General features: G+C 33.3%; 1 protein-coding gene across 1 annotated transcript in view; it reads right to left on the minus strand.

Annotated features, from left to right (window-relative positions):
- Positions 1–18,475, minus strand: part of DLGAP2 (DLG associated protein 2) — a 733,602-nt gene that overhangs the window by 527,201 nt on the left and 187,926 nt on the right. Inside the window, exon 2 of the mRNA XM_031949182.1 lies at positions 6,546–6,578. Coding sequence (XP_031805042.1) covers positions 6,546–6,578 — 33 coding nt within the window. The remainder of the gene's footprint in view (positions 1–6,545; positions 6,579–18,475) is intronic.

Below are 18,475 nucleotides of genomic sequence, written 5' to 3' on the forward strand. Positions count from 1 at the left end.
AATTTTGCAGGTGGCACAGGGGATAGAGTATTGGGCTTAGAGTCAGGAAGACTCATCTTCCTGAGTTCAAATCAGGCCTCAGAGCAGTACTTACTAACATTCTTGATCCTGGACAAATCACCTAATCTTATGTTTGCCTCAATTTCCTTATCTGGAAAATGGGCTGGAGAAAGAAGCAGCAAACCAAGCCAGTATTGGTGTGATTTGCTTTGGTTTATTCTGCCTAGAAAACCACAAGTGGTATTATAAGGAGTCTGACAGAGCTGAAATGACTGAACAGAAATTGAAATTTCCTGACTTCAAATCTAGTTCTCTATATTAAGGATAGATAAATGAATTATTGATTGTTAAGAAAGCTTGTGTTATACAATTTATATCATCCTCCAGACAAATGTATAATTGGCAATCCCCAGGTGCTATGTATCATAGACAATTTATTCATATGCTATTCTATTCTTGGGACAGTTTTTGATGACTTTGAAAATTTTTTTTATTCAAAGTATAGTTATTACAGAATTGTAATTGTTCTTATTACAGATAACCAAATGTTAAACATTTTGAATTTAATTTCAGGAGCTATATAATTGTCCTTAAGATTCAGTTAGCTATGTTGTAATTTAGCCTTCTTTCCAATATATAATCACATGTTCCTCAAATCATTTTAATAATTAACACTTTCATTAATTGATATGCATTGTTATGATTCAGAAAGTATCAGAATTCTCTATACCTATTCAGAGAATTTGACTGTTCTCCCATTCTAAATTTTCTAGTTTTTGTTTGGCTATGGTCAATTATTTATTTGACAGACCAAGGGTCTTTCAATCTTATAATTACCTGATGTGGGATTGTTTTTACAATTACAGTGGTTTACAGTTTTATGACACTTTGGAGTTTTAGCAAGTACTTTCCATACAGCAATGTTTGTGATCAGTAGTGAAACTAATATCATCATCTCCACTTTGCAGATGAGGAAGCTTAATGTGTTGAAATATTTTGCCTAGATCACACAGCTAGTAACAGAGCCAGTACTTGAACCCACATCTTCTGACACAAAAACCAACAGTTATCTGGCTTTTGGTGGGGGTGGGGGGAGGATGGAAGTGGGAAGGGACTTTGAACACTATGTTGTTCTTCATCCTAAGTAATTATATCAGGAGGAAAATTGGAGAAGGAGAATCAGAAGCCTTGCATATATGCATTCAATTACAAGTGTAATTTCTATACAATTTAAGTTATATCTCCAGAGCCTGCCACTTCACAACCTTTGAGAACTACTGCTTTACACTGTTTTGAAAATATATATTTTTTCTATTTCAGTCATGATATGCATAGGTCCTTTTTCTCTTGGTTACCAGCATATTAGTAGAAGCTGGAGGATTGAGACCAAAGTGACTACGGGCAAAAATTCTTTTAAATCAAAGCTTCTTAAACTTTTCCCCCTTGTGACTTCTTTTTGTCAAAGAAATTTTTTCATGACCCTAGGTATATAGCTATATAAAATAGGTGTTCACTGGGAAATAAGTATAAACTGTTTGCACTTCGGTTTTTCTTCCCAGGTTATTTTTACCTTCTGAATCCAATTCTTCCTGTGCAACAACAGAACTGTTTGGTTCTGCACACATATATTGTATCTAGGATATACTATAACATATTTAACATGTATAAGACTGCTTGCCATCTAGGGGAGGGGGTGGAGGGAAGGAAGGGAAAAGTCGGAATAGAAGTGAGTGCAAGGGATGTTGTAAAAAATTACCCATGCATATGTTTTGTCAATAAAAAGTTATGATAATAAAAAATAGGTGTTCAAATTAAACATTTACTGATAATAAATCATAATTTCATGAACTCCACTTTCAGTTATACTGTCCCATGTGGTATCTCCACCCACAATTTAAGAAACTTTTTTTTAAAACAATGAGGACATTATCACATACTGTGATGTCACTCAAGGTGTCAACTTAAGAAGAGAGGAGGCAGCTCTGCGATGCTATGTATATATATATATATATACATACATATATACATAATATATATTATATGTAATATATATGTATATGTATTACATATATAATCAAATGATGAAGTCAAACTGGATAATATCTGAGACTCAGAACTGAAAAAGACTTTATAGATCATCTAAGCCAACTCCCCCAACTCCCTTTTTTTACACATCAGAGAATAAAGTATATTAAGCTGTCCTGCCCAGTCATATTATGGTGGAAGCAAATGATTTCTGAAGTTTCTCTCTCTCTCTCACTCTCTCTCTCTCTGTCTGTCTGTCTCTCTCTCTTTATATATATATATATATATATATATATCCACTAAATTAGTAAATGTCTATTATCTAATATGTGATCACAAACTTTTAGGATCTCCATATATTATAGAAAATAATAAAATATAGCAAAGGACCTTAGAAATCTTCTAAACCACTTGTTACATTTTACAGGGAGAAGAAATTTAGTCTGAAAGTGAAGTGACTACCAAAGGTAGCATGTCAAGTTAGTGACCTCCTAAATACCAATCCAGTGCTCTTCTGATTACACCATGCCAAGCTGCCTCCCACATTATTTGGTTTTGATATATAATAGAAACTCAATAAATGTTGGATTGACTGTAATTCCATTCCCAGACCAGGCTCAAGTAAAACTTGACTGTGGCTTAACTTCATTTCATTTTCAATATACTGAAACTGTTTCTTTTAAACAGTGCCCATTTAAGGATGCATCTTATATCTGGACCAATATAACACTTGTACCATCTTTCTCAAAAGGCTGTTGTGAAGTTCCAATGAGATAGCAGATGTAACATATTTCCTAATATGAAATTATCAGCTGTTATAATAATTATTATTAGTAAGCTGAGTGCTATTCTGATATCTGGAAGAAGGATCAAAGGAAGATCTCTTGCTTTGGGGCTCTAGCTTAAATAGAATATCTAGACATTTAAGAGTTGAAATTTATACCAGTGAAAAGGATGCCAACATTAATGAGAGTATAAATAAAAGGACCTAAAGAAGTATATGTATAGGGTTTTTTTTTACCAAGACTTGTGATTTCAATGGTAAAAAGAATTTTGAGTGTTTGTTTACATTTCCTCTATCAAAGTCTAAAGAGTTGCCTAGGACACTGAGAAGTTAAGTGACTCACTGATTCACAAATAGCTAGAATATATCTTTCTGACTCAAAATCCCCAGGTTTATTTTCTATGCCCCATTTCCTTTTTTACTTTATTGTTATTATTAATAGCATTCTGCTCATTGACTAATTAAAAACCAATAAGAACTGAAACATTTTTTGCAATTTATCTTCAATTCTTTATTCAAATAAATGATAGATGGATAATTGATGAATGCCTAGTATGAATCACAGAACTCATGAGTAGAAAAATAATACTGCTGAAAGTTTTTCCATTTCTAAATATGGCCATCTATGTTTCTAAAACCCAGACAATATTTTTATGTTGAAAAGAACAAGTAATTTGCACTTAGAAATAGTGATCTAAGTTTTATACATTATTAAAACGCTAGGTCTCAGAAAAACAAATAGGCCACACCACCTTAAGAAGGGGTGGGAAGAGAATTTTAGCATGCATTTTCTGCCATCAGTTGCAAAATTTTGAAGTCCCAAGATTCTTGTAAACTTGGCACCTCATTCCATTTGTTTGACAGATATTATCATCTGAGACAATGCTAATTATTCAATCTGTAGCCAAAGAACTAATCATTAAAATGTAAATGGATGTTCCCCACTTCAATGGCTCACCAGTGAAATGCATTAACAGCTTTCTGACATGAAAGAGAAAGGAGAGATTTGCTGCTGCCTTAACCTCCTGAAGGAGATTCACACCCAACACAAAGAAGGAAATTAGAGAGCCTGTCTGTTCCTGTCCACTTAGGGCAGATTCTGCAGCTGCACAGAATAGGTTAACTCTTATTCAAGCCTGGAGAGATTACCCAGTAAAGAAGACTTCTTTTAGATTCTGCACACTGCAGAGAAAACTGGTGCTCATTTCCACTAATTACTTAAATGATTTAAACGTGTATGAATATTCATGTAGCATCCAGTTTCAGAAAATAAAGTGCAGCTGAGTCTAGGTTATCAAATCTTTGCCTTTCTCCTTTGATCTTGAAACAGTTCCACTTTTATTGCTTTGAAATACACACAGAGAGGCACAGAATTCTAAAACTGAAGAAATGAAAAAGACTATATAGGCAAATACTGTCAACCAAAGCAGGTAATCCTTCATAGGTTATGCAAACTCTGCTTGAGCATTTGAAGTGAAGGTGATCTGGCTACCTCCAAAGACAGACAAGATCACAGATTGCAAGTTGAAAAGGGAACTTAGAGACCATCTAGTCCAACATCCTATTTTTACAGATAAAGAAATTCATGTCCAGGGAAGTTAAATGACTTAAGACTGAACAGATAATTAGTGCCAGAGCTTGAATTTAAATATAGCATGTCTAATTCCAAACTGAGTATTCTTTCCACTGTGCAATATTGTCTCAAGTATGTAGAAGACAGTGATTTGCAATATTAAATTTCTAGGGAAAAAAAATTGGTTTGGACTTGAGGGAATTCATTTATTTAAGGATAATAGTAATTAAATTAGGTTGATTCTGGATGAAATATTTTATATAAGCTAAAAATCCTAGGCTGATATCTAGAAAATCCCAGGGGGAAAAATGGTTTATTCCTGAATTAACTTGTGGGTTTTCATTCTATATAACTATCATATGATATTAAAAGCACAGAAAGAGAAAAAAAGGAAAAGCAATTACATTTTTGACAAATATCCCTTTATATTTATAACCTTTATGAATCCATCAATAATCTAAATGAATATTGGACTAAAATATTTTAAAAGGACAGCCATCAATATCATTAAATACAAAAAAGTACTACATTTATTCACAGAGTGCTCACTATTACCTAGAATGAGTTCAAATGCATTAATCACAAAAATAATAATTTTAAAATTAATTCAGGAAACAAAATATTGAATATTTTCTCACCAAAAATATATTGTGGCAAAAACAGTAAGTTCAAGGAAAATTTTCCAATTAATTTTTCCAGAATCAAACACTTATATAATATTGTATCTATCATTTGGTTTGTATTAATATAGCACTACAGACTCTCAATCACTGCATTTGAGTTTATTATTACTTCAAAATCATCTTTAGCAGGTCAAAAGCCAGACAGACAAAAGGGAGATTTAAGATTTTTAAAAACTTACAATAGATTTTATTATGATAATCATCAGTAATGGTTCGTTTCTATGCTTTTCTGTATCCTTGCTAAACAACACTTAAGGAAGTTGAAGATCTTAGTAATAATCCAATTAATCAGGATTGTCCTAAAATGGAGTGTTATGATTCTCCTTTATCATTAAATCCCTGCCTTCCTAAAAAAAAAAAAAAAAAGCCCAGTACCCACTGCAAGAGAGCTTAATTTATTATCTTACTTGTTCTCAAAGATAACCTCATGTTTACCTTGTTCACATCTACATTTGACCATGTTCTCTCTCCATTAGAATGTAAGTTTCTCAAAAGTATGAACAATTTCAGCTAATTTTTGTATGCCAAATGATTGTAAGCATATAATAATTATTGTTTGACTAAATCATTCTCCCTCTTCAAACCATCCTTTATTTTTTTAGTCTTTCTTGGTAAAAGGTTTTCCTTTTTTTCAAATGCATTAATCCACCTTCCTGCCTTAGTAGATGTTTTGAGGATCGAAATATAAACTCACATTTTATACTGTTTGCTTTCTAGTGCCTTTTTCTCTCCAGGATGAAACATATCATCAAAATCATTAAATTTTCTTTTTTGATTCAGTTTCAGGTAACCAGCTCTAGTTTGTGTTTTATTTTCTTTATTTGGTTTCAAAAATATAAAAGGTCTATGTCACATTGATACCCAAGTTTCTCAGACTCAGCTTAAAGTAATTGAACACTCAGTAGAACCATCTCAATTCATATTTTGGTAAAATGAATTCTTCCCAACTAGATAAAACTGAAATAGCCTTGATGAGAAATAAGATTTATACTTTTTATAACACCAATAATATTATATTAAATGAGGTATTACATTTCTTTCTTTCATTTATCACTGAGAGATTTGTTTTTGCAGAAAATCTTAGTATGTAACTCATAATTTCCAGTTAGCTATATATCATTTTAAGTCAATAAATTAATTCTCTCTTGAGTATGGTCACTTTTTTAATCTATAAAAACTGACAATGTCCAAAATTGCTGATAAAGTAAATACCACATTCTTCATTCTGATAGATACATTGTATTTTAGACAGGCAGGATCTGTGAGCCTGAAGCTGACACTATGCCTTACTCTGTTTGATTTAATCTACTTTGAACATCAAGCCCAAAGAATCAGGGGGTTGTTCCCTCCCCTTTCTACTCTCTTTTTATAACATCCTTGATATAGGCAAAAATGAACAAACAAAAGAAAATGATCACATGAGTTTACTCTTAGCATCCCCAGCTCAGGGGAGCCAGTAAGCATGTTAAAACAGACTCACCTTCCGGTTCCCCACAGAGAGTACACTGTGACTCTGCAAACAGAGAAGAAACAAAAGAAAAGTCATTACTCTCATTGATTTTCAGATTACAACTGAAGATATTAAATAAATAAAAACCATAGCTTGAAAAGAGATGCTTAATAATTAAACTACACTACTACCTGAGTCATATCATAAACAAAAGCAGCTCTCATCTTAGATTTGGATATGAAACACTGTCTCTAAATCTATTTTATTCTTTATTTTATTAAAATTGTGACTGATCAATAATTTATAGTTACATATTAATTATGTTGGCAAGAGGCATCAGTTATATTCTTAATATTGGCAAGGGAATAGATTAGATTTTTATTATTGAATTAACACTTCCCTCAATTACGATTCTGTAAAATGTCCTTTTAAGTTCAAAAGTTAGGAATAAAACTGAAATGGTAGAGTACATACAGTACAGAAAACCTACATTCAAATCCAGCCTTTGATTCTTAATTAATGTTAATGTTTATTGTTTTCCTGCCTTTTCAAGAAGGACTAATGGCATCATGCAGTGATTTCTTGACGTGCCTGTGATTTGAATTTAAGATAGAGTTGCACAGTCATTAGCCTCATTATTCTTCCAGCTTCATCAAAGTCCAACGTCAAAAATAAAAGTAAAGATAACTGATAATGGCCCTGAATATAGGGGATGAGTTATCTTAGACGTCTGACCAAGTTATTTTAATGACTATTGGAGTAAATCATTTTCATTCACCCATTCTTCCAGGGAAAGTCTTCTCATGCTTTGGGTGACATTTCCCTAACTCACTGAAAAGCTTGAGGACAAACAAGTTACTCTCTACCTACTTTAGCTTATTGTAGAGATGATTTTACGGGGGTGTGGCCACTATTCATGCTACAGCTTCTTGAACCCTCAGGTGGGTGTATTGTGTGACAGATAGACACCAATGGTGAATGAGCAGCCCTGAAAATAGCTCAATATATCCTAATACCACATAGACCACATTTTATTAATACCTAAGTGAACTCAGATAAGTCATATAACCTCCCACACTTTTTGTTACCTCATCTTTAAAATGAGCTTAATAGTTTTTGAAGATCTTTATAGTCAAAATATATTATCCAATGATCATTGTAAGATCATTATTGGGTCTGCCTTAATGGAAATTCTTTTTTAGGTTTGGTTTAAACTATATAGTGGTTGAGGTCCATTCGAAATCTAAAATTCTATAATTATATTACCTTATATAAGTTAATTCTTTAATCTGTGATATGTGTAACACAATATGCTAAACAATGAGGTAAAGAGAAATATGAAGGTACTAATATATTCCTTGTATTCTGAGATATTGAAATATTATTTATCTATATAATATGTAGATATTACATAGATGTAATATATAATACAATATACATTTTATATATATATATATATATATATAGATGCTGGGGTCAAGATTGGAGATTTGGAGTCAGAGAATCTAGGTTCAATTGATAACTATAATGTAAGACAAATTATCTGAATTTTCTGGGTTTTGGAATTTTTATCAGTCCTTATCTTGTTATTTTTCAGTTATGTCTGACTTTCTGCAATGGCATTTGGGGTTTTGTTGTCAAAGATACTGAAGGGGTTTGCCATTTTCTTCTCCAGCTCATTTTAGAGATGAAGAAGTGAGGCAAATAGGATTAATTGACTTTCTCAGGATCACATAGCTACTAAATGTCTGCAGTCAGATTTGAATTCAGAAAAAGGAATCTTTCTGGTTCCAAGCTCAGTGCTCTATCTACTGTATCATGTGGCTAACTAAATTGGACTAGTTAACTTTAAATATAATTTCCAGTTTTAAGCACTCTTCTTATTCAACAAATATTTAAACTTAAAAAAAAGCATTTGATAAATTTCTTGTGCAGGTTCGGAGTTTAGATAAATGGGGTAAGAAATGAATACAATCTGTTTTACTCTACAATATATGGCAGTACTGTTTTATATTTTGGTTTTGTATTTTCAATACCAAGCAATGTTATTAAAGTGAATTGAAAACACACACACACACACACACACACACACACACACACACACCTCTCCCTCTCCTTCCCTCCCTCCTTCTCTCTCTCTCTCTCTCTCTCTCTCTCTCCACACTCTCCAATGTATCCCAAAGATTATCTCAATGATCACCACCTATATAAGCTGACTGATGTCACCCTCAACCCAACCCAAATTGCTACTTAATTTTCTCTATAGGAAACTACCTTATACGTAAATTTGCATTTGATTTTCTTTATGCATATTTTCCCTTCTCCCCCTAGCCTCAGTAGAATTTAAGATCTTTGGGGGGCAAAAACTGTTCTGGGTTTTATTTCATTTATTTCACAGAATTTATTCTCAAATTTCTCAAATTCTAGCTCATAAGTGTCCCCGAAATGCTTATTTTACTAAATTGAAGAAAATTCTTAGTGAGCATTTTTCAAATTTCAGTTTCAGTGCTATCCTTGATAAGATGCCTTTTCCTGAAACTCCATCTCCTGACATGATAATGTTCTCGTCTAGAAATCATCCCTGATATATTTTGCATTAATTTTTCAATATACATAGACTTGCAACATTCCCCCTTAGAACATCTGCCTCCTAAAGGCAAAAGTTGTTTCCTTTTTGGCAAAATGTGTCTCCAATTTGCATTTGGGCCAGGAGTGAAGTGGACAGAGGCAGACTCCTTTGGTAGACTTGTGAAACTTGGGTCCTCCAAAACATAATTCATTAACTTCCTCTCATTCCAATCTACTCCTCCCTCCTTCCCCCCAAAACAAACAAACAAACAAACAAACAAAAACAACAAAAACAGCAAAAACTTTCTATTACTCTTAAGGACACCATCATCCTTCCAGTCAGCCGAGCTTAGTAACTTCTGTGTCATCCTAGAATCCACATTCTCAACTACCTTAAACATCTAAGTCTTTAACAAATCTTGTAATTTGTATAAATTTTAACCTTATCACTGTATCCCATATATATATATATATATATATATATATATATATATATATATATGTGTGTGTGTGTGTGTGTGTGTGTGTGTGTGTGTGTGTGTGTATTCCCTTCTACAGTCACAATCCTATAGCAGGTCTTTATCACATCTCATATGAGCTATTACAATAATGTTTAAATCAGTTTCCCTGCTTCAGATTCATTCTTCTCCTAATCCATCCTCTACTAAACTGCCAAAGTGATTTTTTTTCAAAAATGTATACCTGATGATTCAATAAGATTTATTGGTTACATAGTATTTGCAGGATCAAATGTAAATGAAAGCATTTAAAGATCTGTACAACCTGGCTGCTTTCAGTCTTCTCTCTAGTTATATCTCATTCCAAAAATGCTCTTTTCCTGCTGAGTTTCTCTGCATTCCTTAGTTCACCACTCACTTTCTTTATGAGGTCTTTGTTAATCTCTACAACTTCTAAGGACAATTTCATCCATATTCTCTGTGTTATCAGGTATTAACTAATTATTTGAGGCACCTAACTGTTCAGTAAATAGCCTCAGAGGCTCACTAATAATATTAAGTCACTTAATCTTGGTCATCTTCAGTTTCAACATCTACAAAGTGAAGCTAATAAAAACGTTATGACACAAGTTCATTGTGAGGATCAAATGAGATCCTTGTGAATCTTTGAAATCCTTAAAGTGATATCTAAAGATTATTTATTACTATTGCTACTACTCATTTAAATGAAGTCTCCTATTAGACTTTATTCCCTCTGGACATGGACTTCCTTTGTATCTTCAGCTATGTAACATTATGCCTTGCAGATAATAAGAGACTGATAAATACTTATTGTTTTATTGATTTCGGCCATATCTCTTGGGTGTAAGTAATCTGGGATATAAGGGAATAAGATAAAATTTGAGAAAGAATGACCAGATGACATTGCTTTAAAACAAGAATATGTTTTGTATACTACTCATGAATAACCAAATGTTAATATTAGTGAAAGAACTGTAACTACCTGCATGATATACCATCTTTTTCAAACTGAAATCAAATGGATTTATTTGTTTTCTTTTTGGCATTGTTTTGTCATATTTCAGTCCAGACCTGTGATTCTGTCTGGGTGAAAAGTTGCCTATGTACAAAATTACCATTCAGTAGAGCCAAAAGTAATACACACTAAAATAAAGATTAATATTTTTTAAAGTCAGTGCACCTAACATGATTAAATAGTTTAACTTTTCTAGTTCTAATTCAAAGCACAAGTATAATTGAGGTCTGTATAACTAGTTCTGCTTATAAATTCATCAACTTCAAAACCAAAGGTGCTGACTGGGCCAGTGGCCTGTTAACTTCTAGAAAATTGAATTTTTATGCAAATGTCATTTTAATTGAATTATTAATGAACCCTAGCCTCATCCTTTATATAAAAAAGAGAAGATCATAAGTAAAGAGCTGCCATCTTCCATATAATATACTTATTCTGAGAAACAAAGCAAATAAAATGATGTTTTTAAGACAGACATTTTATTTATTTTATTTTTTTATTTAATAGCCTTCTATTTACAAGTTATATGTATGGGTAACTTTACAGCATTAACAATTGCCAAACCTCTTGTTCCAATTTTTCACCTCTGACCCCCCACCCCCTCCCCCAGATGGCAGGATGACCAGTAGATGTTAAATATATTAAAATATAAATTAGATACAAAATAAGTATACATGACCAAACCATTATTTGGTTCTACAAAAAGAATCAGACTCTAAAATATTGTACAATTAGCTTTTGAAGGAAATCAAAAATGTAGGTGGGCAAAAATATAGGGATTGTGAATCAATGTAATCATTTTTAGTCATCACCCAGAGTTCTTTCTCTAGATGTAGCTGGTTCAGTTCATTACTGCTCCATTGGAAATGATTTGGTTGATCTCATTGCTGAGGATGGCCAGGTCCATCAGAACTGGTCATCATATAGCATTGTTGTTGAAGTATATAATGATCTCCTGGTCCTGCTCATTTCACTCGACATCAGTTCATGTAAGTCTCTCCAGGCCTTTCTGAAATCATCCTGTTGGTCATTTCTTACAGAACAATAATATTCCATAATAGTCATATACCACAATTTATTCAGCCATTCTCCAACTGATGGGCATCCACTCAGTTTCCAGTTTCTAGCCACTACAAAGAGGGCTGCCACAAACATTCATGCACATACAGGTCCCTTTCCCTTCTTTAGTATCTCTTGGGGGTATAAGCTCAGTAGTAACACTGCTGGATCAAAGGGTATGCACACTTTAATAACTTTTTGAGCATAGTTCCAAACTACTCTCCAGAATGGTTGGATTCATTCACAGCTCCACCAACAATGCATCAATGTCCCAATTTTCCTGCATCCCTTCCAACAATCATCATTATTTTTTCCTGTCAGCCAATCTGACAGGTGTGTAGTGGTATCTTAGAGTTGTCTTAATTTGCATTTCTCTGATTAATAATGACTTGGAGCATCTTTTCATATGACTAGAAATAGTTTCAATTTCTTCATCTGAGAATTGTCTGTTCATATCCTTTGACCATTTTTCAATTGGAGAATGGCTTGATTTTTTATAAATTAGAGTTAATTCTCTATATATTTTGGAAATGAGGCCTTTATCAGAACCTTTGACTGTAAAAATATTTTCCCAGTTTATTGCTTCCCTTCTAATCTTGTCTGCATTAGTTTTGTTTGTACAAAAACTTTTCAGTTTGGTATAGTCGAAATTTTCTATTTTGTGATCAGTAATGATCTCTAGTTCTGCTTTGGTCATAAAGACCTTCCCCTTCCACAGGTCTGAGAGGTAAACTATCCTATGTTCCTCTAATTTATTAATAATTTCATTCTTTATGCCTAGGTCATGAACCCATTTTGACCTTATCTTGGTGTACGGCGTTAAGTATGGATCAATGCCTAGTTTCTGCCATATTAGTTTCCAATTTTCCCAGCAATTTTTATCAAACAGTAAGTTCTTATCCCAAAAGCTGGGATCTTTGGGTTTGTCAAAGACTAGGTTGCTATATTTGTTGACTGTTTTATCCCTTGAACCTAATCTATTCCACTGATCAACTAATCTATTCCTTAGCCAATACCAAATAGTTTTGGTAACTGCTGCTCTATAATATAATTTTAGATCTGGTACAGCTAAGCCACCTTCATTTGATTTTTTTTTCATTAATTCCCTTGAAATTCTTGACCTTTTGTTTTTCCATATGAACTTTGTTGTTATTTTTTCTAGGTCATTAAAATAGTTTTTTGGGAGTCTGATTGGTATAGCGCTAAATAAATAGATTTGGTAATATTGTCATCTTTATTATATTTGCTTGCCCTATCCAAGAGCATTTAATATTTTGCCAATTGGTTAGATCAGACTTAATTTGTGTGAAAAGTGGTCTGTAATTTTGCTCATAAAGTTTCTGATTTTCCCTTGGCAGATAGATTCCTAAATATTTTATATTATCAGTAGTTACTTTAAATGGAATTTCTCTTTGTAACTCTGACTGTTGGATTTTGTTAGTGATATATAAGAATGCTGATGACTTATGTGGGTTTATTTTATAACCAGCAACTTTGCTAAAGTTGTGGATTATTTCTAATAACTTTTTAGTAGAATCTCTGAGGTTCTCTAAGTATAGCATCATATCGTTGGCAAAGAGTGATAATTTGGTTTCCTCATTGCCTATTCTTATTCCTTTAATCTCTTTCTCAGCTCTTATTGTCAAAGCTAGCGTTTCTAATACAATATTAAAGAGTAACGGTGATAGTGGGCAACCTTGTTTCACTCCAGATCATATTGGGAATGGTTGCAGTTTGTCCCTATTACATATGATGCTTGCTGATAGTTTTAAATAGATGCTGCTGATTATTTAAGGAAAAATCCATTTATTCCTATACTCTCAAGTGTTTTTAATAGGAATGGATGTTGGATTTTGCAAATGCTTTTTCTGCATCTATTGAGATGATCATGTGGTTTTTGTTAATTCGCTTATTAATATGGCCAATTATATTGATAGTTTTCCTAACATTGAACCAACCCTGCATTCCTGGTATAAATCCTACTTGATCATAGTGTATTATCCTGGGGATGATTTTCTGTAGTCTTTTTGCTAATATCTTATTTAAGATTTTAGCATCAATATTCATTAGGGAGATTGGTCTATAATTTTCTTTCTCTGTTTTCAGCCTACCTGGTTTAGGTATCAGTACCATGTCTGTGTCATAGAAGGAATTTGGTAGGACTCCTTCATTCCCTATTTTATCAAATAATTTATATAGCATTGGGGCCAATTGTTCTTTAAATGTTTGGTAAAATTCACATGTAAATCCATCTGGTCCTGGGGATTTTTTCTTAGGGAGTTGTTTAATTGCCTGTTCTATTTCTTTTTCTGAAATGGGACTATTCAAGCAAATTACTTCCTCCTCTGTTAGTCTGGGAAGTCTGGATTTTTGGAGGTAGTCATCCATTTCACTTAGGTTATCAAATTTATAGGCATAAAGTTGAGCAAAATAACTCCTTATTATTTCTCTAATTTCCTCTTCATTGGTGGAAAGTTCTCCCTTTTCATTTTTAAGACTACTAATTTCATTTTCCTCCCTCCTTTTTCTAATCAGATTTACCAAAGGCTTATCTATTTTATTGGCTTTTTCATAGAACCAACTCTTAGTTTTATTAATTAGTTCAATAGTTTTTTTACTTTCAATATTTTTAATTTCTCCTTTTAATTTTAGAATTTCCAATTTAGTATTTGATTGGGGGTTTTTAATTTGGTCTTTTTTTAGTTTTTTTAGTTGCAAGCCCAATTCATTAATCTTTTCTTTCTCTGTTTTATTCAAGTAAGCCTCTAAGGATATAAAATTCCCTCTTATTATCTTTGGCTCATCCAAAATTTTGGTATAACCTCATCATTGTCATTATCTTGAAATTATTAATTTTCTATAATTTTTTTCAAATCATTCTTTAAGATAATTTTTAGTTTCAATTACTTTTTGGTCTATTTTCTTTTTTGTTGAATGTAGTTTTTTTGCATCGATCTACAAAAGCATTTCGACTTCTGCTTTCTTGCATTTAATTTTAATCTTTATGTCTAATATTGGTCCAATTTTTTTTTGAATAGGTTCCATGAACTCTGAGAAAGTATTTCCTTTCTATCTCCATTCAATTTTCTCAAAGATCTAACATACCTAATTTTCTAATATTCTATTTATTCTTTAATTTCTTTCTTATTTGTTTTGTGGTTTGTTTGTCTAATTCAGGGAAGGTTGGATCTCCCACTATTACAGTTTTTTGTCTTTTCTTCTTGCAACTCTCTTAACTTCTCCTTTAGGAAGTTGAGTGCCATACCACTTGGTGCATATCTGTTTAATATTGATATCGCTTCGTTGTTTATGCTACCCTTTAGCAGGACGTAGTTTCCTTCCTTATTTCTTTTAATTAGATCAATTTTTGCTTTTGCTTGATCTGAGATAAGGATGGCTATCCCTGCTTTTTTGACTTCACCTGAAGCATAATAGATTTTGCTCCAGCCTTTTACCTTTACTCTATATGTATCCCCCTGCTTTAAATGTGTTTCTTGTAAACAACATATTGTAGGGTTCTGACTTTTGATCCAGTCTGCTATCTGCCTCCTCTTTATGGGGGAGTTCATCCCATTCACATTTACGGTTAGAATTACTAAATCTGTATTTCCTGCCATCCTAATAACCCCAGATTGTGCTTTACTTATTCTTGCCTCCCCCAACCCTCTTTCCCCCTTTTAAACTTATGTACCCCTCTTGTATCACGATACTTATCCTCTTTATAATCCCTCCCTCCCCCCCTTTGAGTCTTTCCCCCTTCCTTCCCTTATTTCTCTTTCTTCTTTTCCCTTTTCCTCTCCCCACTTTTTAATGAGGCAAGAGAGAATTTTCTCTAAAACAAATGTCAATTATTTTCTCTTTGACCCAACTCTGATGAGAGTAAGATTCACACAATGTTCCTCCCCCTCTCTAAATTCCCTCAGATATGATAAGTTTCCTTAGCCTCTTTGTGGGATGTGGTTTCCCTCTTTTTATCCCTCCTTCCCACCTTATTCTGCCATCATCCCTTTTCCATATCTACTTCCCTTTTTTATGTTATATCAGTACAATCAAATTATACATGTATTCTTTTTGTATATCCACAACAGAAATACAATTCTCAAGAGTTATTTTTACCTTTTCTGCATCTCTTGAGTTCTATTCTTGGAGATCAAATTTTTTGTTTAGTTCTGGTTTTTTCTTCAGAAACAAATGGAATTCATTTGTTTCATTAAATGTCCATCTTCTTCCCTGGAAGAAAATGCTCAGCTTAGCTGGGTAGTTTATTCTTGGCTGCATCCCAAGTTCTTGTGCCTTTCGGAATATCATATTCCAGGCCCTTCTTTCCTTTAATGTAGAGGCAGCCAGATCTTGGGTGATCCTTATTGTGGCACCTCGGTATTTAAATGGTTTTTTTTTGGCTGCTTGTAAAATTTTTTCCTTAATCTGATAGTTCTGAAATTTTGCCACAATATTCCTTGGGGTTTTTATTTTAGGGTCTCTTTCAGAAAGTGTTCGATGAATTCTTTCAATGACTATTTTACCTTCTGATTCTATTACATCTGCGTAGTTCTCTTTGATGATTTCTTGTAAAATAGTATCTGGGCTCTTTTTTTCATCATAATTTTCAGAAAGTCCAATAATCCTCAGATTATCTCTCCTAGATCTATTTTCGAAGTCTGTCATTTTTGCAAGTAGATAATTCATGGTTTTTTCCAGTTTGTCATTTTTTTGGTTTTGCTTGACTGATTTTTGCTGTCTCAATGAATCATTAGTTTCTATTTGTTCAGTTCTAATTTTTAAAGAATTATTTCCTTCATTACCTTTTTTTTACTTCTTTCTGTATATGTCCAATTGAGTTTTTAAATGAATTGTTTTGATCTATGGAATTTTTTTCCATTTCACTAATTATTTTTTTTAGTGAATTATTTTCGTTTTACAATTCACAGATCCTACTTTCTTGTGAGTTCTTTATCTTTTCCAATTCACAAATCCTACTTTCTAGTGAAATCTTTATTTTTTCCAATTCACAATTCTTACTTTCCTGATATTTTTTTACTTTTTCCAATTCAGAATTTTTGTTTCCCTGCACTTCCTGGGAATTTTTTATCTTTTCCAATTCGTATTTCAGGAAGTTGTTGCTCTCTTGTAAGGCTTCTCTTTCCTTTCCCCATTTATCTTCTAACTCTCTTTTGAGACTTTTAATGGTCTCTTCTATGAGAGCATCATGTAAAAGAGGACAATCTGGTGCCTGTTTGCTATTAGTCTCTTCAGGTTTGCTGACCTGCTCTTTTTCTGCATAGAAGCTGTCTATTGTTCTTTTCATCTTTTTATTCATGTTTTAAAGCCTTTAGGGTATGCCTCCTAGGCAAGGGGGTTACCAGCTTCCTCTGCAGAACAGGGAAGATGTAAACCGGTTTCCAGCTCCGAGGTATGGGAGTGCTCTGAGTGAGAGTTTTCCCTTCCCCCAACAGGAGATGGATTCAGCACTGGCAGAGCTATCCAAGTGCCCAGTTGGGCTGTGTGGGTTAGTGATTGCCCTAGGCTAGAGACTAAGGGGTGAAAGTGTCACTGCCCTAGGCCAGAGCCTCTTTGGGGGCTGTGGGTTATTAGCAGCTGACCACAAACCTCTGATTCTACCAGAATTCTGCCCACCAGTCTCTGCCCCAACATCTCTGCCCCAAGGTCTCTGCCTGATGCAAATCGGCCCTGCAAAAGCTATATGGCCCCAAGCCAAGCCCCGCACTGCGCAGATTAGAGGTTAACCTGGGCTGTGCCCTCCTGCTGTGCAGGTTTGCTACAGCCCCAAGGAAAAGCTCCGTACTGCGGGTTGGGGCTGCGAGCTTGTGCTGTGATCTGTGCTCTTACTTTTGGTTTGAGGCTCTCCTCGGAACCTAATTTATCTTCCAGTCTATGCTGATCTCCCCCCTAGCCCCGGAACAAACCTTTTTTGGCAAGGCTGCAGATTTTCTTTGGCTGGTGAGTTGTTATACTTCTTATCTTTATGAATTGTAACAGTCAAGACTATTTTTGAGGCTCGATATAATATTGATAAAGAGTGTAAGAGAAGAGCTTAGAAAGTTGTGTGTGCCTTCTCCACCATCTTGGCTCTTTTATTTTCTTTTTAAAGATTTATTAGCACCCTTCCATTAGAAACTTTAAGTATATATATTTAAAACAACAGGAAATTCTCTTGGTCTAAGAGGGAAATACTATTAATAGATAAATAATTACTAAAGGCAAATTTCAGTCAAAGTAAAGGCTTATAGAAGCCATTTGAAATTATATATACTGGAAAATTATATATACTGGAAAGTAAAGTGAAAAAGATATTACCATTTAAACAGAACAATCATCTCAAAATTTATAAGAAAATCAGGCTAAATTATTGTTTCCTTTTTCACTAGACCAAGCCATATTCAATGAGGGCTATCATAATTAAAACAAAAACAATAACAAAAACTGGGCTAATAATGAAATATACTACTACTCAGAAGTGTTTTGAAATCTTCTGTGACAAATGATTGTTAACTTTACATTGTAAAGATTTGTACCCTGGAAATATTTAAGCTATAAATCAGGACTTCATTTATTATTTTCTTGTTTGTATTGATTCAGTACAGGGATAGATAAAATATTAATAAAGCATATTAAGCTTAAAAAGATATTATCTCTGCATTTTTCTCTGAGAGCCAGCTATTAAACTTTTGTTGCTGAATTGTTTCATTCATTTCCAATTCTTAAAGATACTGAAGTGATTTGTTATTTCCTTCTCCAACCCATTTTACAGATGAGGAACTAAAACAAATAGGTTAAGTGACTTGTTTTGGGTAAAATGGCTTGTATCTGAAGCCATATATGAA

Source organism: Sarcophilus harrisii, chromosome 2 (genome assembly GCF_902635505.1).
Source record: "Sarcophilus harrisii chromosome 2, mSarHar1.11, whole genome shotgun sequence".
Classification (NCBI taxonomy): Eukaryota; Metazoa; Chordata; class Mammalia; order Dasyuromorphia; family Dasyuridae; genus Sarcophilus; species Sarcophilus harrisii.